This window comes from Larus michahellis, chromosome Z, assembly GCF_964199755.1.
Source record: "Larus michahellis chromosome Z, bLarMic1.1, whole genome shotgun sequence".
Lineage (NCBI taxonomy): Eukaryota > Metazoa > Chordata > Aves > Charadriiformes > Laridae > Larus > Larus michahellis.
In genome coordinates this window covers 15,426,262-15,450,658 of record NC_133930.1, presented here as the reverse complement: position 1 = coordinate 15,450,658, position 24,397 = coordinate 15,426,262, and the positions used below count along the sequence as shown (strand labels likewise).

The following is a 24,397-nucleotide window of genomic DNA, read 5'->3' as shown; positions in this document are numbered from 1 at the left end:
TTGCATTCTTGCTCAGCAAATGAGTTCAGTGCAACTGGACTCAGCAAACTGGACTGCGGCTGCATCAGATTTAAGTTCATCTAAATGAAAATATCCGAAATTAAGAGTTGAATGCAGGGGAGGGGGGAGAACTGCCTGCCCTATTCCCCACCTTCTCCTCTCTCTCCCACAAAAAGGGGGGGACAGAAAAAATTAAAAGTAGTATTTTTAAATTTTTTTTTACTTATCTATAGCAATTTGCAATATACTTATACTAGATGATTATTTTAAGCTTGCATCCAGACACTTAATTCTTAACCACTAAACAGTGTGTTATTTATGAATTACTTCTGTCTTGTGACTATGTTCAACACATGATGCCCTAAATCTGGATTACAGCAAACTACTAAACAGGAATGCCCTTCTAAAGGGCTAGCTTGTGGTTTGGGTTTTGGTGACAGAGTGAAAGCTAGAAGAGTCTTAGTCTTCTTCAAAACCACAAAAAAAATGTGTGTTGCTCTCTTATATTGGCTGGGGGTGGAAGGAAAAAGGAATCTTAGGACTTTATTCCTCCAGTACTCCAATGAGGATTCCAAGGATGTTAGGCGCTGAACTTGCTCTTGTAAACAGCTCTGCTTTAGGAACTATTTGTTCCTTACATGAGTCACTGCTATGACAGCTTTTTACTAGGCAGTTAACTGATCTCTAATGAAATAGAAAATGTCTTTCCCATATTTAAAAGGTACTAGTAAACAAAAATAGTTTGTTTTTAATCTTGAAACTACTTTACACTATTTCCCAGTCTCTACGCAGGAAAAAGTGGAATTTTCTGACAAGTGGACTTTAGAGCACTTACCGTAAGGCAGTTTTGGCTAGCAACTGGCATTTTTCAGTAAGCACTGCTTTTTGTTTGTTCTCTTGGTAATAAATAACAAAGGGAACAAATAAAGACATTGTGACTTCAGTCATGGCAATTCTTGTCTATTCAGCTACAAAATGAGATGCATGTGTGTTATCCTGCAGCTTATATCGATACTATGCAGTTTAGAGGTGGCTGCCTTAGTTCTGGGGGAAACTAGAAGGTAAGTGTCCTTGGTCTTCTGCAGAGGTCTATACTGTTTTCTTTCTCTAATTCAGAGTATAAATCTCCAATGCAGACATCTCTAATGGTGGCTTGCTTAGATATTCAACGAAAAAGGAAACTACTTCTTGCTGTGTTTCAAGGAGTCACGCAGAAATGGTTTATCCATTTATTTTGGATGTATGTGGCACGATAATGGTGACTGATAGCAGTTGAAGCCATGTTTGTGCAGGGAGGTGGAGCTCAGGCAACTCATCTATTGTACGCTGACTGTGAAAATATAATCAAATCTCAATTTGCTTCTACTTGGAGACACACAATTTTATCTGACAGTACTTCAATTCCTGAAGTCTCTTACACTGCCTGTTTCTAATTCTTTGAAAATCTAGCCTTTGTTTTTCCATTGGAAGTATCATTAGAAGGAGAACTAAAGGCTTAGTCCCTGCAAAAATATCATGTGAAAACAAGTGAAAATATATACTACCTGAAACATAGCTGCCTAGTCTGTATGTCATTTATAACAAAGGTCAGTACTAAGTGGTGAAAAAATGTGAGTCTCAGATATAGGTGCGTTAAGAATAAATTGGGATCCATCTGCTTCAAGACTTAAATTGCAGTATGAGAAGCATTTTGTGAAGGCATGTGAATACTGCCTGAACAACTGAGCATTGCCTCTTGGACATGTGTGTAGGCCCGAGGGTGGTTGCTGCCATTATTGTTTGAAATACCTGAACAGACTTTGAAGAGTAGCCTTCAAAACTATAAAGACTGCTGCTTCCCTCTCTCCTTATGTTTTGATGGTTATTATTATTTTGGTATTCAGATCTAATTAAACCACAGGCTTGATACATTCAGTGAGAAGCAGTCCAGCCAGAAGACATGATTATTACAAAGAGTCCATAGCAGGCTCTTCCTTTCTAAAGAGCACTCTTCTGTCCCTCAAAACTCCCCAGTAATGGACAGCAGAGAAGGTATTTTGATTTCCATGCTTGTCTCTGAAGTTCTTGCTCCTAACTGCCACCTTCAGTGACATTCTTCAGTAGCTGAGCTACCTTTATCTCCACTCCTATTTAAATTGTGTGACTTAGTAGCTCCTGTTTCAGCATGGCTTTTCAGTAACCCCTTGTCCTTTGGTTTAATGTGCAGGTGACAAGCCTGACAATTTTCCTAATATCTTTGTTTTTCCTAAACAATGATATTGGGTAAAGTGCTCTTTCTGTATGTGTCCCTCTGAATTTCCAGACCAATCTGGATAGTGGATGCATTGTTGATGTTTCAGAGTTCAAGAGACTCACTTGCAATGAGCTTTTTCTGATTTTTTTTTTTATTTTTTTTTCTTCTCTAACCTCAAGTAAATCCAAAACCCTAAAGCTGGATCTGCAGCAAATCATGTGAAACTTGTACACTAACCCGGAGGGGGCCCAGGGCCGTGTGTACATCACCCAAAGAATATTCTTGCACAAGCTGCTCAGTTTGGATTATGTGAAAACTTGTGCCACCTTGTGTTATTTGCATTTAAAAGTTCAACCCAGCCTTTCCTGCCTGGAATTTTTATTTTACAGTCAAAATAATGACTTATAGGAACCTTTGGGAGACTCTTCAAGTTCTGCACTAGCTTGAGTCTGATCACTCCTTCAGGCAGTCCTCCTAGACACTGCTCTTCATGGTTAGTTCTTATTGCCTGCGAGGGATTTTGGCTGTATTTTTAAGGTAATAATTTAAAAGTTCAGAAATGCATTTCAATGTAAACTTCTACAGTACCTAAACAGAATCAGAGAATCACGGAATGGTTTGGGTTGGAAGGGACTTTAAAGATCATGTAGTTCCAAGCCCCCTTCCGTGGGCAGGGACACCTCCCACTAGACCAGGCTGCTCAAAGCCCCATCTAGCCTGGCCTTGAACGCTTCCAGGGATGGGGCATCCACAGCGTCCCTGGGCAACCTCTTCCAGTGCCTCACCACCCTTACAGTAAGGAATTTCTTCCTAATATCCCATCTAAATCTACCCTCTTTCAGTTTGAAACCATTACCCCTCGTCCTACCATTACTCTTCCTGAAAAAGGGTCCCTCCCCATCCTTCCTGAAATAAATACCTCCCTTCCTAAATACCTGATAATTTCTAGGAATAAGACATCCATCTGCCTTTAGAAATCCTATTAGTTGCCTTGAGGTATCTTTAAGGTCTAGTGTCTCAGCGTTCCTGCTCCTACCATCTTTAAGGACAACCTGTCAGTTTTCAACCCAAGATGTCTGAATGGATGTTGTTACTCAGAGGTTTACATTCCTACACAAGCAAAGAGATGGAAAGGTCATATATGCAGCCATACTTGCAGATACAGGAAAGAACAAGGTGACTCTCATCCATTTGCCAGACCAGCAGATTTTCATTTCTTCCCCCCATTGATGTTACTGTCATGCTGAGTTGTGGAAAAATACTTAATAGCATACTGTACAGCAACTTTTCAAACCATTGCCTGCTTATTATGGAGTTACAGTAATTGTATTATTGCTGAAGTATTTGTAAGATGAGCTAATTACAGGCAAATTGTCTTTGAAGAGGCTGGAGGGCTACATCAAACTTCAAATACATTACAACTTTCCAGAATTTCATAGAACTGTAGAATACTTTGAAAACTCTAAGTTGGAAGGGACCTCTGGAGATCTTGTACCATGCTCTGTTCAAAACAGGGCCTTAGATTAGGTCATCCAGGAGTCCTCTCGTGTCAGTCAGTCTTGTATGTTTCCAGTAAGGGATGTTCTACCATTTCCCTGGGTAACCTATTCCAATATTTAATTGTTCTCATGGTGAAGTGTTGAGCTTTTTTATATTCAGATGGCATTTCCCCTGAAGCAACTGATGATGCCTCCATGTCTGTACAGCTACCTTCTAGGATTTTGCCTTTTCTGTAGACATTTCTAAGAGAAGCTGTATACTTCTTTCCTTTTCTTTCTTGTCTTTGAGTTATAAATCTTAATATTACTCAAAGTGTGACTGCAGCATAGATTCAGGTGGAATTATAATTTCAAATATCTGTATCAGTTCCCAGGATGAAGTATCATTCCAATGTACATAAGCACACCTTGCAGAGTGTTTTGGATCTGCAAACCTCAACAGCACTGGAGAAAGAAAGCTGGCCCCTAAGTGGGCATATGAAAGTAGAAGAAAAGGCTCAGATTAAAAGTACCATGATGAATCTAATCACAGTCTTTTCTGGGTCAGAGCAAAGAGACAGCTGATCCATTACCCTATTCCTGATAATGATCATTAAAGCATGCTCAGGGAGAAGTGTAAGAACAAGGCAATGCCATCTCCCAAGTTCCCATCACTTTCATCTGCCAACCAGTGGGTTATTCATTTAGGTGCTCAGACACCACCAGAGAATTAGTGAAAGGGAATTCTGTATAAAATGGACTTGGATCTGCATCCTCTATCAGGTACCCCAATTCCTGGTGCCGGATGTGTGGAAAAGGTTCACACTTCCCTACCAGCTAAGAGTTTGGGAGGTACCTATTGTATGGAAAGAATTCTTAATTCTTTTCTTATTTCTGCTATCCATAGTTATTGGGCATATTTGTGCTTTTTGCTGTTTTCTTTTTTGAGAATCCCACCTGTTAAAATCAACTTCCTCAGCCAAGGATCCATTTACTGCAGGCCCTAGCTTGAGGTCAGGAGACTTCTGGGAAGAGAGTTGTTTAGGAGCAGCAGGCAAGACAGTGGGAGTGCGTGACAGATACTTCCCGCAGCAGCTGTGGTGCATGTTTACTGCTGGTGTGTGTGACAGCGGAAAGTCTGAGGCATAAGAGCCAGCCAGGGACAGCTGAGTGCATAAAAGGTTGCACAACTACTCTGTGATCCCTGAGCTCTTTAAGATTCAATAGTTGCAAAGAGACATAGGTTGATCTAGTGTCTCAATAACAACTTACTACGTGTGTAACCTGAACATACAATAAATCGCATCAGAAAGTTGAACCAACTGGTATACCTTCCTTGTCCAAACTGCAGATTTCTCAATCCTGTGGAATCTGGAATCAGGTTATGTTTGTTTGGACTCCTAACATATTTGTACAACGGAAGGGGGTCAAAGAGTGAAGGGCAAGGCCCTGCTTGCAACAAAAGCCCATACATCATGCTGCAGCAGCTACAGATCTGCCAGGCAGCTGGGGTCAGCAAAGAAGGTCCACTGTAGAGCATTAACATGGAGAGTGCAGAGAGAGAATTGCTTTGCAGTAGATGAATACTCAGCATGTAAGGCCAAATCAGAGTAAATTAGAGAGAGCGAACCAGGCAAACTAGACCTCAGTGCTCCTCCATTCCTCTGCTTTCCAGCATTGTTACCTACAAAGATAAGGTCACCAGTAAACTACTGGCCTTGCTTTTTAAAATTAACAACTCATCCTACAGTGCATCAGTTTTAATGTCTAACTGTGTGTGCTTCATATAAATTTGATTTCTATATAGTGATAGCCTTTCACTTACTGACAGCCTGGAGTTCCATGGTTTTTAAAACTGGGCACCGAAATGAAAGAGCAACTCTAGAAAATACAGGCCTAACTGGCAAAGTATTCAACTGTTCGACTGAAGAATACTTATATAGTTAAACACTTGTCTGTATTTTCCAACTATACGTTAGCTTATTGGCAAATAATACCGCTATTTATGAGTCTTCTTTCAACTCAAGAAAGCATTTAAACTTTTATCTAGGCTTAAGGGCAACCCCGTTGTCCTGGTTCCAGTGGGGATAGGGTTAATTCTCCCCGGGCTCCAGCAGGGACACGGGTATTCCATCCCATGTGAGCCATGCCCACCTTGAGCTGCTGGGGCAGGAAGAAGTCACCGCTTGGAATGGGCAGGGACCCCGGGTCAGTCGGGGAGCGGCCGTTCCGTAATCCTGTTCATATACTCCTCTATCCGTGTTATTGTTGTTGTTTGCTTGTTCCCTTTGCTGTTCTGTTAAACTGCCTTTGTCTCAACCCAAGAGTTTTGCCTTTTTCTTCCGATTCTTTCCGTATTGGGAAGGCCCGAGCGAGCGGCACATGGTTCTTTGTTGCCGTCTGAGGCCAAACCACGACACCCATTAAAGCTAATAAGCTCAAAAAATCAGAGACATGTATTGAAGTGCCTCATCTATTTGAGGTGTGCTGCTGTGCCTTTGTCTTCAGCTTTAAGTATGGGCAACACAGCCACTGTCTGAACAGGGGAACTGCAGATGTCTTCCATGTGCTATTTGATTCTCTTCAATCACATGACCCACCAGAAAAGCATGAGTACACACAGAGATCTAAAAAAGAGCTGTCCCATTAAGTCAAGGGGTTTTTTTCATGTAGTTTTAAACCACTGAAGAATTTAAGATTAGGCAGTTGTTTATACATCTAAGTACCAAGTACTGTTGTGAAAATGAAGAAGAAAACAGCTTGAAGATGCTTCTAAAATATCAGTCTATTGTTTAAATACAAACTCACATATGATTTTAGTGTACTGCCCAGGACTGTTTTGTTTAACGGCTCTTCAGAAAAAGCTTTCCACAGGGGAACAAGAGAACTGAATGCGCCATCTCCGATAGATTGTAAGCTGAGCAGCTGGAGCGCTTGGGGCCCCTGCGACCCGTGCACCTATCAAAGGGTAAGCTATAGTTGGAAGTCTTTGTTCCAAAGCCACAACCAAAGGAACATTATCTGTCTGCCTTTTGGTAATGCAAAAATATCAGATTACAACTCTTAATATTGTATGTTCGTGTTTTGATGAAACCCATAATTTCAGATCTGAAGTCATCAGAGTAAGAAAAGACTACATCCAGATGTACGAAACTGGTCAGCAGTTCTCATTCAAAATGTTTTGTTGATAGAAATTATCTTTTTTTGGCCAAATGGATGTTTCTGTTAAGAACGTTACTTTTCAATACATTTTCTATGAAAGACTTGGAAGCATACAAAATATATATGATGCATTTCATCCCTGGGTTGAAAATAATGAAAATCGTGAAATAACTAAATAGTTAAAAATAACTATTTCTACATACTTGCTAAGACATTGTTATTAATTCAATGTTCCTGTACACTTTTTTTACACTATGGGCTGTGCCTTTGGATTTTCAACCAAAAATTTCACCAAAGATGATTCATTTTGAAAAGTTCTAAGTTCAGATGGAAATCCTTCAGTTCTGGTAGTTCTGTGTTGTCTCTTAGCAATGCTAATAGTGTTATTTTTCTTTCAAGTATCGCTCTAGATATATTCAACAATTTGGACAGTTTGGTGGAACACCATGCCTGGAGACCTTAGGAGATACACAAAGCTGTAAAACCAGCCAAGTCTGTCCTGAAGAACCAGAACCAGGTTGTGGTGCTGACTTTCAATGCAGTTCTGGTAGGTTTTGTTTTTGTGTCATAGCGAGTTATGCAATAACTCAGGAAAACACATTTTACTTAGTACTGTGAAGGAGTTAAATCCATTTACTTTCAGGACAAAATACATACACAAAAAGAAAGATATGCTTCAGTGCTTTTCTAGTTGGGGATGCTTTCTCGAAACTGTTAAACCCTTATTTCTAGGGTTTAAAGAGATTCCTCAGAAGGTAGACAGGTGGGATGCAAAGCCACAAAGCCAAAACCACAGCATGAACAACGCTTTAGAGGGGTATATTCCTCTCATCTCCCATTATAATTTGCATCTAATTTAAATTCTTCTCCTGTAATTTCTACTCTGGTTAAAAGTTGACCATACTATGAGTGTCCTTTCTTCTAGTGTAACTGCTCCACCTGCTACAGAATCAGTGTTTTATGAAAAATCACTGGGAAAAACTAGGACTGAAGGAACTTTAACAAAATGAACAGGGAGTTTTACTGACCAAAGTAGTATGATAGATGCTAGCTGGAGACCAGAATGCCTATAGATCCAAAGTAAGATGTAAACTTTAAAGTGATACATGCATGGCATATGAATGAATGTAATGTTCAAGATTCATCATAAATCAAAATAAAATAAGAAAATTTAATGGTAATAAAACTAGTCGAAACAGAAAAGGAAAGATGGTAAGTGAAATTTGAGTCCCAAGCCATTATCAGTATTGTCTTTATTTCAAGTACTCTGAAGTGCAAGTAGAGAAAGAAGAACGAGAAACTATGTGGTTAACTACTGCTTCATAGCCATTGTGTGGCACTTACAGGTGAGACGGTCGATAGCAACAGGTGTTGGCTTATTATGCTAGGGTAAATTTACCCCAAATCTTTAAATCCTGTAGAAAAAAAACACCAGTCTTTGTAAAACCTGTGATACACAACTTCAGGAGAATTCTACTTCACTGTTGCTTTAGAACACAAATTACTATAGTTTTGGACACTACAGTGTCCAAATAACATAGGCCAAATAGCAAAAATTTAAACAATTCAGAAATAATTATTTGTTGATATTGAATTACTATTTTCCTGTGTTGTCTTCATATATTTTTTTAAAAAAACAACACTAATAATCAAATATTAATATAGAAACAATCACAGCAAGTAACAAGTTTCTGCAAATGACAGCAGTTCTCCTGTCACCTACTTTTCCTAGCCACCCTAGTAAACTCATAATTAAATGTAGTAGTATGGGGTATTTTTCATTTGAAGGAGGCAGGGTGTAGGAGTCAAATTCCTCATGACTATGATAGAAATATACGAAGAGAAAGATCTCGTAGAATCATAGAATGCTTTGGGTTGGAAGGGACTTTTAAAGGTCATCTAGTCAACCCCTCTGCAATGACCAGGGACACCTTTCACTAGATCAGGTTTCTCAGAGCCTCGTCCACCTGACCTTGAATGTTTCCAGGGATGGGGAATCTACCACCTCTCTGGGCAACCTGTGCCAGTGTTTCACCACCCTCTTTGTAAAAAATTTCTTCCTTATATCTAGTCTAAATCTACCCTCTTTTAGTTTAAAGCCATTGCTCCTTGTCCTATTGCAACAGGCCCTGCTGAAAAGTCTGTCCCCATCTTTCTTGTAAGCACCCTTTAAGTACTGAAACGCCACAATAAGGTCTCCCTGCAGCCTTCTCTTCTCCAGGCTGAACAACCCCAACTCTCTCAGCCTGTTCTCATAGGAGAGATGTTCCCTTCCCTGATCATTTTTCTGTCTCTCCTCTGGACCCACTCCAACAGGTCCATGTCTTCCTGTGCTGGGGGCCCCAAAGCTGGACACAGTACTCCAGGTGGGGTCTCACCAGAGCAAAGTAGGGAGGCAGAATCACCTCCTTTGACCTGCTGACCACACTTCTTTTGATGCAGCCCAGGATATGGTTGGCTTTCTACATCACAAGCACACATTGTTGGCTCATGTTCATCTTTTTATCCACCAGTACCCTCAAGTCCTTCTCAACTGGGCTGCTCTCAATACCTTCATCCCGCAGCCTGTCTTGATACTGGGTGTTGCCCCAACACAGGTGCAGGACCTTGCACTTGACCTTGTTCAACCTCATGAGGTTCACACAGGCCCACTTCTCAAGCCTGTCCAGGTCCCTCTGGATGGCATCCTGTCCCTCAGGCATGTCAACTGTACCACTGAGTTTGGTGTCATCTGCAAACTTGCTGAGGGTGCACTCGATCCCACTGTCTGTGTCACGTATGTCTATATGATGAAGCTATTGAACAGTACTGGTCCCAATACGGACCACTGATGGACACCACTTGTCACCAGTCTCCATCTGGACATTGAGCCATTGACCACTACCCTCTGGATGTGACCATCCAACCAATTTCTCATCCACTGAACAGTCCATCCCCCAAATCCCCATGTTGTGCAGGACTGTGTCAGAGTTCTCACAGAAGTCCAGATAGACAACATTGGTAGCTCTTCCCTTGTCCACTGATGTAGTCATTCCATCAGAGAAGGCCACTAGGGTGGTCAGACAGGACTTGCCCTTGGTGAAGCCATGCTGGCTGTCTCAAATCACCTCCCTGTCCTCCATGTGCCTTAGCACAGCTTCTAGGAGGGTCTGTTCCATGCTCTTTCAAGGCACAGAGGTGAGGCTGACATGTCAGTAATTACTTTCTACCCTTGTTAAAAATGGGTGCAGTGTTTGCCTTTTTCCAGTCCCTGGGGACTTCACCTGACTACCATGACTTTTCAAATCTCATGAAGAGTCATAGAGAGTGGCTTGGCAACTACAACAGCCTATTCCCTCAGGACTCTGAGTTGCATCTTGTCAGGTCCCATAGATTTCCTTATGTTCAGGTTCCTCAGGTGGCCACAAACCTGATATTCTCTTACAGTGGGAGGGACTTTGCTTCCCCAGTCCCTGCCTTGTGGACCATCCACTCAAGAAGTGGGGAGAGAGATTGCCAGTGAAGATTGTGTCAAAAAAGTTGCTGAGTACCTCACACTGCTCCTCCTCAGTTGTTACCAGTTTGCCGGTCTTGCTCACCACGGAGATGTACACTTTCTTTGACATTCCTTTTCTGGCTGACATACCTGCAGAAGACCTCATTATTCTTTGCATCCCTTGCCAAGTTCAGCTCCAGGTGCGCCTTGGCCTTCCTGACCCCATCGCTAGACAACCAGGCAGTGTCCCTATACTCTTCCCAGGATACCTGTCCCTGCTTCCACTGCATGTGCATCTCGTTCTTGCCCTCAATCAAGATATCTCAATAAAGAGTAGCTGGGGATATCATTTAAAGTCCATCTTGGGAAAAAAAATTTATTAATTCAAAGTTTTATTCTTTGACTTAGGTCGATGTATAAAGCGACGACTTGTATGTAATGTAGATAATGACTGTGGAGACTTTTCTGATGAAGATGACTGTGATTCCGATCCGCAATCACCATGCCGTCAACATGATATTGATGTGTCTGAAGTTGGCAGGACCGCAGGGCAAGGGTATGTAACGAAAGAAAAAGTAGTATTAGCCCTTGTGAAGAGTATAGGACTGTCTCCAAAGCCAGATGAAAATACTGAGGCACACTGACATTCTGAAAAGTAGAAGCTGAATCATGTTCGCATTTGTATTTAGAAATGCTACGTAGCTTTTGGAAGGAGCACCTAACTACTGTTTTATTTTGTTTGCTTGGGGAGGATAAAATATTTATACAGACAGTGTAAATCAATTATTATTTTAATACGCAGTATCATATATAGAAGTTACATGAATATACACGATACTATTTAAATGTAAAGCTTATAGATATATAGATATGTTTCAAGTGATATTTCATAACCAATCAGTCATTACAAATTACTTTACTAACATGCATGTCTAAAAAGGAGAAAAAGTATCTTGATTATTTATACAATGGGATGCCTTACTGCAACAACACTCTGCCTGTGGCTTTTTTCCAGTATTCCATTCTCCACTTTCCAGATCCTCATTGTTTACAGGAGTTTTCCTCATTAATCTACTTAAAAAATTAATCTTTCTCTTCTCTGACCCTGCTGGATTTCTTTCGTTTCAAACAAAAAGAAAGTCTGACATATTGTTTACCTCCAAACCGAGCTAGAAGGCAGCTATTCAAACTGGAAGAAACGAAAATAAAAGAGTACGACAGCACCACCTTGTGTTTAAATGAAAAGGATGCGTTATTGTCATTTGGTTTTGATGATAGTATTACTGCACAAGAGCAAAAATGCTGCCGCTGTAGCATGGGGAAGTCGGGCATTTTTAGTTAGAAGTACTTTATTTATTTTTCCTATTACAATCCATTGCTAAAATCTTCCATGACAAAATGTTTTATAGATGTGCGGTAGTATGCTGGCAAATTTGATGAATTGATAGCCACTTTTCTACACTGACATAAGTACACGTATCTACACTCAGATAGGACATGTATCAAACATAAATATTGGAAATACTGAAAAGATTTCGATCTATGAAACAGACATAGAAAGGAAAAAAAACATATACAGAATCTTTTGCAGTTATTTTTGGAGGTATCTTTTGTACATCAGTACATAGAAGCATAGAGCTATCCAGCCAATATGCCCTCTTCTCTGGACTTGTAATGGTTCAGATTTCCTCTTCTCTGCTTCAGACAATGCTATTATTCTACAAGGTCACACCTTTTGAGAACAGATAATGCTAGGACTAGCTGTATATTCCTTCTACAGATTTGATGGATCTTGTACACGCTTGATACCAAAGTTCCTACCAGGAAACAAACTAATATAAGTTATGAAAAAAACAGGTTAAAAATAGCTGTTGAGATGTCCATTTTAAACCTATAAGAAATGCTTCCTCACAAACATATTGGTCAGGAAGAAATGGGTTTTTACCTCCTTTCATTCCTAATGCTCTCACTGGGTTTGGTGTTTAATATCTTATATTTCTCATACATGGCCCTTAAAGTGCTTTACAAAAGATCTATCGTTATCTTCACTACACAGATGAGAGGATCACAAGAGATGAGGCAAGCTGCTGTGGAAGAAGCAAGATTCAGTTCCCACAGCTACAGTCTCCATCTCTTACAGGATCTGACTTTTCCAGTTACAACACCATTGTCTACAGGCAAGGGTGCTGACACCTCCTTTTTTGAAGCATAACCTCTCATGTGCTTCTCTTGTAGAATCAATGTTTTAGGGATGCAGCCAATGGCCAGCCCATTTGACAATGAATTTTTCAATGGTCTTTGTGAAAGAGTGCGTGATGGAAACACCCGGACGTACTACCGCAAGCCGTGGAATGTGCATGTTCTCGTTTACGATGTAAGTCTAAGTCCCTCTGTGCAACTTAGGATTTCTTTAACTGAATGCTGAACACTGACATGTTCTTGGAAGCCTCAGCGCATCTCTTGAGTCAGGCAGCAGCAGCTTTTTAGCATCAAGCTTTTAATAAAGTCCAGACAGAAACAGGTTATGTTATCATTTGCTTTAGCAGTTAAGCTCAGTGCCAGATAAATTCCCACATCTTCTTTGCTGCACCTGTGCCTAGTAAACGAACCTATTTCTGGAATGTTTACAACATGAGTGGATGAGATAAACAGGAGATGTACAGAAAGGAGTATGATACCTTTTACTGGGTAGAGCAGCAATCAAGCTGCTTTTTCAAGGACACACAAAAGGCACTGATAAAAAGGCAGGAATAATATTACGATACTCAGGCCCTGCTTGGGTTTTCTAATGAGTGATGACTTCCTCTTTCCCAATGAAACAAAATAAAATAGGCTTTTGAGATTCAGACTATGACTTCCACTGAGATTTGAACCCGAAAAATGCTGATGATTTTAGAAACATCAAAGTCAGGTTCATTTCAGAAATCAAGGCAGTATTTTGCTTACCAAATGCTTTGCCTATCACTGTAAGTAGGAACTTCATGGAACAATTACAATTTAAACCAGATTCTGCCCAAAATGAGTAAATCTGACCCAGAGATAACTGCTTATATTTGATTTTGATGCATAACCATTTTCAGTTACTAAAGCTCTATATTCTGCTAAAGTATACAAAAATAAGCAACACTAAAATAAGTATTCTGAATTAGCGACTGTCTGCCATAAGGAAAGAAAGAAAAATCCTAATTCTGATTCATTTAAGATGTCAGGACCTATTAGCAAATCTTGTCTGCATTCGAGGAAGGAGTTTCCTAGAATGTAGGAATGTTTCCTAGAATGTAAGGAGTTCCTTACATGTAAAGGAACTGTTGACACACATAAATTACTTTAACAGTGTTACATGCTGAGATTTAACAATCACTGAATGTTGTCACTGCAGTTTTCTGTTCACTTTTGAACCACTTTTGATCCAGATTAGGTGGTTTGGGGATGAAGTGATTTTTCCATTTGTTTTCTTTTAAAAGTAAAAAGAGCTGTAAGAAAATGTATTGCTAAGCTATGTAAAACATATGACTTTAAAGTGCTACTTACATTTTCGTATTACTGCCTGGTTTGTTTTCTCATACAACCTTTTCATTATCTTTCCTAAGACAAAAGCAGACAAAACCTTCACATCTGTGTTTTACCATGATCGTGTAAAAATGTTACGAGAGGTTTACATAGAAAAACAAAAACACTTTAACGCTGACCTGTCTCTCAAATACACACCTACTGAAGGAAGTAAAAAAAATGGTTCAGAAGCAAATTTCAAGTATCACTACAGCAAGAATTCAAGTTTAAGTTCTATCCTGCAAAGCTCCACAGAAAGGGTAAGTTTAATCAAGCTAAAGGATTTAATGTAACTATTTTACAAACAGTAAAATTTACAGTGTTTGAATAATGCAAGATTAATCCTTCTAAGTATTTTAGTTGCCTGCTGCTTTTCTGTCATTTATTCACAAAAATGAAATACTGGCAATACTAGGGTTAAGATTTCAGACATGACCGAAGGGTAACCAAATGTAGCTTCATTTTCCCACTGTTTACTCATGACTAGCAACCACCCGTGTCTTTAACAGGATCTTGATTTTAGAAAGGGCCAAAGATTTTTGATATCATCCTGTTTAAAGAGCAGCTCTAATCTTGTGCAATGTGGACAAATTAAGTCAAGTCTTGGGACAAAAAGTTGCCACTGAGTACACCTACACCAGGTAAATAAAAAATAGACATGTAGAAAACTGAAAGGGCAGATCTCGGCCATTCAGGTATGTCTGTACGAATTAACTACCCTGGGCTAAGAGGCACAGACATTAGCACTGGCATACGATAATCCCTAGTTTTACTAGCATACTGCCATGATTTTGGTCTGTGCCAGCTCTCATGCGCTCATAAGCAATGCCCATCCTGTGGTCCCCTGCAGCATATTTGAAGGGAATGTTCTTAGGAGCCAGTCTGGAGAAAGCAAGCCTATTTTGGGGCTGCACGCAAGCCATAGCACTCTACCTGCCCTTTGAGACAGAGGAAAGGCCCTACCTCATTTTATTTACTAGTAAAGAAGTAGCCTTGGCATCTAGTGAGGTCAAAGAGAGAGAGACCACAAAAAGTGACACTAGACATGCTATTCACTATGGCCTAATCCAGCAGCTGGGTGTTAGTGAAATTAATTGACCAGGTCATATGCCCTTTCCCACCACATACACCAAAGTATGTGATCACAACATGCCATCACAAGGTACATCAACTCCATAATGCTGAAATGTACCACATGCAAGGAAGAATAGATCTGCCTCAACTAATTCAATCTTTCAAGTTTCTTGTCAGCCTTGTTGTCTAGGACACACTCAGAGCTCTAGAGATCAAATGGATAGAAAGGAAAACTAAGATAACTTTTATAACTGATTAATTAAAATTATGCTGAAGAGAAAGGTCTGTCCTACAAAGCAAAGCTGACGTACAGCACTGATTTTGTATTGGTATGAGTTTTCTTGGGATGGAAATGGACTATTTCAATCTCAAAGCATTTATCTCCACAGACACAAAAGATCAAGTTTTGTAGCTCAGGATGCTCGTAGTCTTGTGGCCTGTCATAGGAGTTTTGGTCTCAAATTCTTGCTCAGAGATCAGTTCAGAAAATGAGTCATATTCTGTCACCAGCAGAGGTCTATCACTGTAAACTCATGTTGCTGCAAGTTATTGGAGTGGCAGTTCCTGGACAAGAACACTCCAGGGCTCACCTGCAAGTTAAAGCCAGGAGCAACCTGGGGACACCAGGAGAGCAAGGGATTTTTTACATGCCAGATGGCAGGAATATTTGCACGTACAAAAATTTCCTCACAGAGATTTTTGTGCCTGAAAATTTCTGCCAGTGCTAAGCAGCATCTGAGTCAGCAGTTTAAGATCCTTTAAATGGTGCCAGCAAATGTGATGGTCAGTTCCTAAATCCCATTTATGTACCTCCTGTTAGGCACTACTGCTAAGGGAGTGACATTAGTACTGCAAATTATAATGGGATTTGGAAGGCATGTGTTTGCTTAGAGTCTTAAGTGCAACTATTTCACTAATGTAATGTGTTACAGGCAGCAGCTATGTCCTAATTTAGATTATGATATAAAAACATCTGCAGTGTAATTTATGAAAATATCAGTCACTAAAACTAGAGTTAGAATGTATGTATGGGTCGAATGTCTCAGTGGGATTTTTTCCTGACTAATTTTCATTTTATGATGTTATTTTCTTTTTTTGTTTGTTTTTAATTCGGGCTTTGCCCTTCCTTGTGACAGTGTGAGAATAATAGAGAAGTGATCCAAAAAAAGAGAGAACTTAGTTCTTTTCTGACGGTAAACAAAGACAAAACTCCAGCTGACCTCAGTGGGAAGCTTCCGTTATCTAGTGAGCCATATGGAATTACTTTCCAACGTTATGAAAGTCAGAAAGGCACTTTCGGTAGATAGTGTAGTTAAAGAGAAGGCCTTGTCAAATAGATCACAAAGTGCTCGCTGAAATTAGTAAGGGGAGAGTTCTGCAGAACTGCAAGAACTGAAATGATCTAAATGTCTTGCTGCTTCCTCAGTTTAAATTGGAGAACTTCTAATTTGAATTAAACAAGTTTGTCTCTGTTCCTAAATGCTAGATTGAATGTCATGTTTAAAAGTGCTGCAGTTTCTTTGTAAGTAAAATAGAACACATTTTCCTGCTGTGCCACATGATAGAATGGCACATTCATCTGCTTTCTTCTCCCTGCATTCAGAACCAAACCTTTCTGCTTATAAAAGGAAAGATTCAGCTGGGAAGATTCCAAATGCGGAGTCGTGATGTCCGTCTCACAGATAGTTTCCTTGATGATCTAAACTCTCTGCCTGCTGAATATGATAAGGGGGAATATTTCAAATTCCTGGAAGATTATGGAACTCACTATGCAGTCTCTGGAACTGTAGGAGGAAAATATGAACTTGTGTACGTGCTGGATAATTACGCTATGTCTCGATTAGGTATGCATTTTGTTGGTCTTGCTATGGTATGCAGATTATCACCAAGTCTCCAGTCATGCAGAGATGTATGAGAACAGATTTGTGTATATGGAGCACTGCTGAGGAAAGCACAGTTCAGCGTGTGCTGCTTGTGGCACACCAATGACTTTACAGAATTACATGAGTTCAACAAAGATGAGAGTCAGTCTTCGTAATTTCCAAAATTATTTGAAGCCTCTATTGTAAGTCTGTAACTGAGAAAAAAAAAATCTTAAAGAAACCTCTTCAAAATATTAGCAATACAAATTGGTGTGAAATGATTCACAAGAGATTCCCAACTCCTAGAAGATCTGCCTTAACCTTAAATCCAATTTGCTAATTGGTACCTTCTTGTGGTACAATCAGTCTAAGAGTATGGTGGTGGCAAAAAATAAAGAACAAATTGAAGAACTTCCTAGAAATCACATTGTGTACTTGAGTGTGTTAGAACTGTTTTTATAGACTTTAACATCACACTGGAATTTTACTTGCCCTGGTTAAAATATGAAAGTAGCAATTTAATCCTCCCTCACGTGCAGTTCAGATATATATGGTTTTGTGATGTATTAAAATGAACACTCTGGAATAAAGTTAGAAAAGGCAATACTCATGCTGATTTTGGAGATCAGAAAATAAGTACCTGCTGCATGCAACACCAACAACAATATTACTATCAGATGTTCAGACTATGCAAAAGGACATGGGGCAAAGATGTCACTTATGTATCCCACTATAACTCTGTTCAGCACCTGGAGATTGTGGTGCTGGATTGTTTTTTTTTAAAGTACCAATCTTAAGCAAAAATCTTTCTGAATACACAAGTGAAGTCTGAGTTTCATAAATAGAAAGGAGGTGGTGGAGGCAGTAGCAGATAGAGGAGGATTAGAACTTATGGGAATGGCGTACTTGTAAGATATCAGTGGACTTAAATAACTTTATTGGGAGAAGGAGAAGAGAAACATGTTTGAGATTGGGAGAGAGGGACTGGGAGGACTGAGCAAGTTAGCACATAAAAAGACCAAATGATAATCAGCTGAGAAAGACACAATTCCAATATGGAAAGAGTAGCCCCTAGAGGGACATCTGCTTTCATCTAGATCAAGGAAAACAGAAATCGTTTTTTGCAGGGTTTTGGTATTTTCTGAATCATTGTAGATCTCACATGCCTCTGTGCAGACACTTCAGATACAATCATCCTCACATTCACTTCATGGAAATGCAAAAAGCAGAGGATAAATGGGAACAAGAAAGCCATAAACATTTGCAATATCTCTAAAATTTATTCCCCAAGAATAATAATAATAATAATATCACATTATTTATGGTCATTCAGTCCCTCTAATCACCTAATTACTTCCACTTTCAGGTATCACTGTAGAAGATGTGAAAAAATGCCTCGGTTATCACTTAGATGCCAGTATTACATATAAAAACTTACATGCCGATGTTAATATTGATCGTGGTAAATGTGAAAAGATTTATGTGAAGGACAGATGTAAGTATATCCTTATTTTATATTATATCTTTTGCTTAAGGAAAGATTATACCAGTTCCTTGCCCTTTTATAATAGATATAGTTATTGCTGTTAGGGAAAGGACAAATCTAGTAGACCAGTAGAGGTAAGGCTGCTGTACTTCCATGCTCTCAGGTCAAGCCAGGCTGAGCATGTGTTCCCAGTAGGCACACATACAAACACACTTAGATAATGCACACGTACATACACACATTGCTAGCCACACAATCAATATAGACAAAAACACAGTACTCAGACAAACACAAACAGCACCAATGGCTTCACCCTGTTCTCTCCATCTGATCCGGGTGAAAGTCTGTCAGTGGGAAATATCACAGAATCACAGAACGATTGAGGTTGGAAGGGTCCTCTGGAGGCCATCTCGTGCAACTCCCTTGCTCAAGCAGGGTCAGCTAGAGCAGATGTTCTCCTCAGGCAACACAGTCCTCAGGTATTTCAGCCCCTCTTTAATTTACATATATAGCCAATACAGATCCCTCCAGCAGCTGACCTTAGGCATTCAATTGAACCAGCAACTGGATCCTTAGTCTCCCCTGTTTCTGGCACCCAGATATATAAGACCCCAAGGCCCACAGCTCCACTGCCATTGCTGGTAGAGACCACCTGATGCACACCAACACACACACCCACACTCACACACAATGGATGCCTCCAGTAGCTGGCTTTAGGTGCTCAGTCTACGCAGGGCCAATTGGCCCTTGGATCCTCTTGTCTCCAGATGCCTTACACAGACACACCATCACTTCCAAAGAGGTCTCAGTCAACCTCGGGACCTTGGAGTCTCTCCAGTATTTGGCCTAGAACCCCTGGTAACTCCAATAGCCAGCTCCTCCAGTTGTCGCACTCTAGAGACATGTACATATCTAGGCCAGACTAACAGCCACTTTGATACCCGGCTCCCATTCACCTGCTAGGTTTGCTCGATATTTGCTACTGATCACACACTGACATATGTATCCCAACCCACTCCAGTTATTGGCACCACAAATACCATGTCCCTATCAGCCAGTGTGCAACTTCAGTTGCTGGCACACAGATCTCCTTACACATATATGTACATAAAATAGAGTCCTCTCAGCCAGGAAAAACTTAGAAATGGAATTTACTGGTAAGCCAGAACAGACTGCAAAGGTCAAGGACAGTAGATGGCAGACAAGCTCACTGATCAGTCACTTTTCTATATGCAATCAGTCCCCTTTTTTGCCTTTAACCCTGTATTTTCCCATGCTTGTTCCTCCTAAAGCCACTTTGATACTCCCTTACATCTTCAATGGCACTCCCGTAAGTATACTCTAGGTATTTGAGTTTGTGCAATCCCAAAATGCCCTATTTTGCATCCAGAGAGCCTTTTCATTAACTCTTCTTGTTGTTGACTCAGCATCAGCCTCACCCTGTGGGGCTGAGACAGGCCTAGGAGGAGTCAAGCAGGGCCTCCCTGTTCTCTGATTAGGCTACTTAAGTTTCTTTGCCTGTCATTGGTCCTCTCTGCTCCTTTGTGCATCTGGAGATGAGTCTTTTATCACATGACCTAAAAATTGCAAAAGGCAAGGAGATTTACTACTGAGCCCGTCAGAGGCAATAGTTTTCAGTGCTCTGTTCTTGTGTTTTAGTTATGAAGTAAAAGCTCCTACTACTCCAATTCCTGCTCTCTTCTGGCTCAGCTCAGGTGATACAGTAGCATGACTCGTATTATCTTTGGCTTGTTATCAAATGGCTATGACCTCCATAATGTCTTTCATTTTACACTACCCCTTCTTTTCCTTTCAGATATAGGGTTTTCTAATTTACTTGCAAAATAGATTTCCTCCCCATAAGAGGTATGAGCAAAGAAAGACTGAATTCCGCCCCAATGAGTGAGTGAAGTGTTCTTCTCTCTGTGATCCTTTTATAGAGATGGACTGGTTGCGCTGAAAGGACAACTGTTCTTCAAGATAACATGGGCATTAAAATTTCTTCTTCAGCCTCTCTTCTTTCTTTCTGCAGCAGAACATCAGGATGATGCTGTCATTGATGATGTCATTTCCTTAGTTGATGGAGGGAAGATTGACTTTTCTGTTAAAATAAAAGAAATGTTACTGAGAGGATCCAAAATGGTTAATGTAGAGGATTACATACAGTGGGCTAAGTCTTTGGTTGATGCTCCAGTAGTGATACAGCAACGGGTAAGTACAACTTCTTCAAAGCCATGGCTCTTACAGTCTGAAAGCTTTTGTTCTAAGATGGAGGTGATACTCCAAGTTTATGATAAACTTTCAGGTATTTTCTTCATCTTGACAGTTACTTCAGATGCTTGCTCTAGTGATGGGTATATCAAAAGGATTCAGAACTTTCAGAAAATTCTGTTATGCGTGGGCTTTTTTCTTCTACAGCCTTCTCCAATACAGACACTTGTTCCAGTTAAGATGAGAGATGCATATTTAAAGAAACAAAATTTGGAAAGAGCAATTAAAGACTACATTACCGAATACAGTGTGTGCAAATGTGAACCCTGCAAAAATGGAGGCACCCTTGTATTGGTAGATGGAGCCTGTACTTGCATGTGCTCAAGCTACTTTAAGGGAATCGCTTGTCAGATTCCCAGATCTACATTAATTAAAGGTTAGTAAATATACTCCAGACAGACTAAAATGAGCATATTTGTTATTGTGAACAATATCCTGACAAAATGAGCCTTCATAAGGATAGAAGCATGTTGTAGTACTCCCTTATACTTACTGCTGTCAAATCTCATGGGTATATGGTGTAGAAGTTAGTGTAAGTTACAGAGTTCTTTCCATAAAGAGGGCACTCTAAATTAGAGTTCACTGTCCCACATACGTTATTTTGTCTTGGAATGATACCCCAAGTTCATTTAAGTAAATAGGAGCATTATTGAAGCATGGTGCAATAATGGTAAACTGATTTCAGGAAAAAGCAATCTCACCACGTCATAAGCTGTTTTGTCTTCAGTTTCCTGCAAAAGCACTGTTTGCTAACACATGATCACATTTCATAATTATTGTGCCAGCTTAACATTAGATTGGTCCACAAAGAGGAAGAGGGAGATGAATATAGTTCCGCAACTGAAAATGTAAAAAATTTATTGTGTGTGCAGTAAATTCATTCTCTGTGGCCAGGTTTTTAAAGCACAAGTGCCCAAAATGGCCCTTAGAACTTGATATTCAGGCAGCTTCCTAGGGTGACAAAAATATTGAAACCCCTGGGCTCTTAACAAGTGCTACAAGTGACAAGGGCATTTTCAAAAGCCGAATCTGTGTGATGTGTTGTATGCTGAAGGCTGCAGTGATCTGCAGAGTTACCACAACCGAGAATGTAAGAATTGAATAATGGTCTACCTTGTCTACCCTCAAAAGTACAAACTAAAAAGCTCTAATTGATCTTTCTGTCACCGCACAGAAGGCAGAGAGGTGCTGGACTAATCTTAATATGATGTTTTAATACCAGTTGTCACTGATGGAGGCTGGAGCTGTTGGAGTGCCTGGTCCACCTGCATCAATGGAGAAAGCACTCGAACTCGCCAGTGTAATAATCCTACACCAGAACCTGGGGGCAGACCATGCCAGGGAGAAAGCATTGAAAAACGGCCCTGTGGAGAACCATAATAGTTATGCTGCTCAAAAATAGGTAATTAGCCTCTCTAAGTACTAATGTTTTATTGCTGTTTAGAATAAATGGTCCGGCAGTGTTCGGGGCATTTCAGTGACACAGTTGAAGAAGTGATGGGTAAGGTATGTTTCACTTAAATCTGTGACTTGATACAGCTTTTAAAAACAGCTACCCTGTAGCTCAAATTTGTGAATGTTTAGATTTGTGTTTGAAACTCTTGACAAGCAATGTCATATCACAGAACTCCAAGATTAAAATGAAGTTCTGGATAAGAACAAACTAAAAACCTAGCTCTTAAAATCCAGATTTCATTTCCAGTCAGACTCTCCATCAAAAAAGGTATGTCTTATGGAAAGGGAGAGAGACATATTTTCCAGAAACAAAATATAGAGACAGTTTGGGAGTCTGAATTCTATTACTTGACAAGTAGAATGCTTAAATCCAAAAAAGTTACTGTTGTAGCAGTTTTGAAACATTTAGCTTGGAAAAAAAATAGTTTAATTATTATCTACAAGGTTTTGTCAGGGTTTTTTTTATTTTTTAATATATTTTATTTTATATTTTATATATTATATTTTTATATATTTATTTTTAATATAATACGGCAAAGCAAACCAAAAAAAATAAGTAGGATTTTGAGGATTGATGCTCTGGTCTATAAAATGGCAAGGTGGTCTCAACTTTCTTCACCTTTTGAGAGCAAGCAGCTTCTAAGCCACTTGGATGTGACAGTTTTCAGGAAGTGCTTGGGTTTTATTCTTAACATGATACCATAAGTTCCCTCTCTTCTGGGAGACCACAAGAAGAAAAGAGATGGCAAGATAGGGAAAGGATTTTTAGTGTTTCCCCACTGAAACACCCTGGTGGTAAGTCTCGCAACAAGATCTCTGCCTGCACCAAAAATATGTATCAGAATCATAAAATGGTTTGTGTTGGAAGGGACCTTAAAGACCATCTAGTTCTAACCTGCCTGCCAGGGGCGGGGAGACCTCCCACTAGATCAGGTTACTCAAAGCCCCATCCAACCTGTCCTTGAATACTTCCAGGGATGGGGGATCCACAGCTTCTCTGGGCAACCTGTTGCAGTGTCTCACCACCCTCAGAGTAAAGAATTTCTTCCTTATACCTAATCTAAATCTACCCTCTTTCAGTTTAAAGCCGTTACTCTCTATCACTATATGTCCTCGTAAAACATCCCTCTCCAGCTTTCTTGTAGGCCCCCTTCAGGTACCGGAAGGCTAAAGATTCTTCTTTGAAGATTTATTCTATGGTTGCCTTCTCCCAGCTTAAGTAGAGTTCAGTTGTATCTAATATTCTACTTCTACCCTGTTTTGGTAGGGCGGTTGGCCTAGATGATTTCCAGAGGTCCCTTCCAACCCCTATCATTCTGTGATTCTGTGATTCTGAAGAAAGCATGGCCAGCAAAACATAACAGTACTCATGGGCCATGCAGCACTACATCTCCAGGCTATCAAAGCTAATTAATCCATAAGCTATTCCACAGATGGGAGAGAGAAAATGAGAGAAGAATATGATACAGAGCTGGAAAACTAAATAAAACTAGCAAGTGACAGACTCAAAACAAACTGAAGTCTGGTCCTTCACACAGTGGGCATACCAAAAGTAAATACGCATTTTAAAAACCTCAAAACAAACTAATGGAAGGTTCTCAAACATGTAGATAATCATGCTTGCTCAGGAAGTCTCTGAAGCATTAATTTTGGCAGGATGATAAAGTATTCTGTGGAAGTGTTTCCCTACTCCTGAATGTGCCCCAGATCAGTGTTACTGCCCTCTTGTGAAAAGCAAGGTATCAAGTTAGCCTTTGCTTAATGCAGTGAAGTTGGTCTTATCTTAAAAAATGCTCATAAGCAGCCTAATTTTATTCCTGCATTATATCATTGACATGCTTCTATTCAGACATGACAGCTGATACATACGTATTCAGATATGTTTCCTCTGGTATGGCATAGTAAAAGCTCTTTTAAAAAAATTAACCTAACTTTGGCTTCTGATATAGCAAACATATTGAGTACTCACTCTTCCAGCAGAAGTAAGATACTTAAGTCTTCTGAAAATCATGGTATATGTTCTGACTCATTCTTCATTATAATTACTTTACATTACAGTCATATTTGAGACACAGTGAAATCATGTTCTTGGTGAACAACAGTACTATTTCATTTAAATTTTGACCAATATATACATTGTAGCTACTGTCTTCTATCATTTCTTTACTATTTTTTCTCCTTTTTTAGAAATCTTCAATGGATTCCAAACCAATTCTACAAATCACAGTTTCTGCTAGCCAGCTAGCAACACAAGAACAATGGAATGCCATGATTTAAAAGCACCTGCAGCTTAAAGATCACTAATCAAAACAAAATAATACACCAATAAACATCTTAAAAGAAATGAACTGA

At 39.8% G+C, this 24,397-nt stretch overlaps 1 protein-coding gene across 1 annotated transcript; it reads left to right on the top strand.

The window, feature by feature from the left end:
* Positions 1 to 975: 975 nt before the first annotated feature.
* C9 (complement C9) lies at positions 976 to 24,397 on the top strand. The gene is made up of 12 exons (XM_074570792.1): positions 976 to 1,061; positions 6,586 to 6,679; positions 7,273 to 7,420; positions 10,757 to 10,904; positions 12,584 to 12,722; positions 13,939 to 14,157; positions 16,575 to 16,815; positions 18,200 to 18,328; positions 20,352 to 20,530; positions 20,738 to 20,966; positions 21,813 to 21,992; positions 24,233 to 24,397. The coding sequence occupies exons 1-11, from the start codon at positions 976 to 978 to the stop codon at positions 21,968 to 21,970; spliced, it is 1,770 nt and encodes a 589-aa protein (XP_074426893.1). The 3' UTR covers positions 21,971 to 21,992; positions 24,233 to 24,397.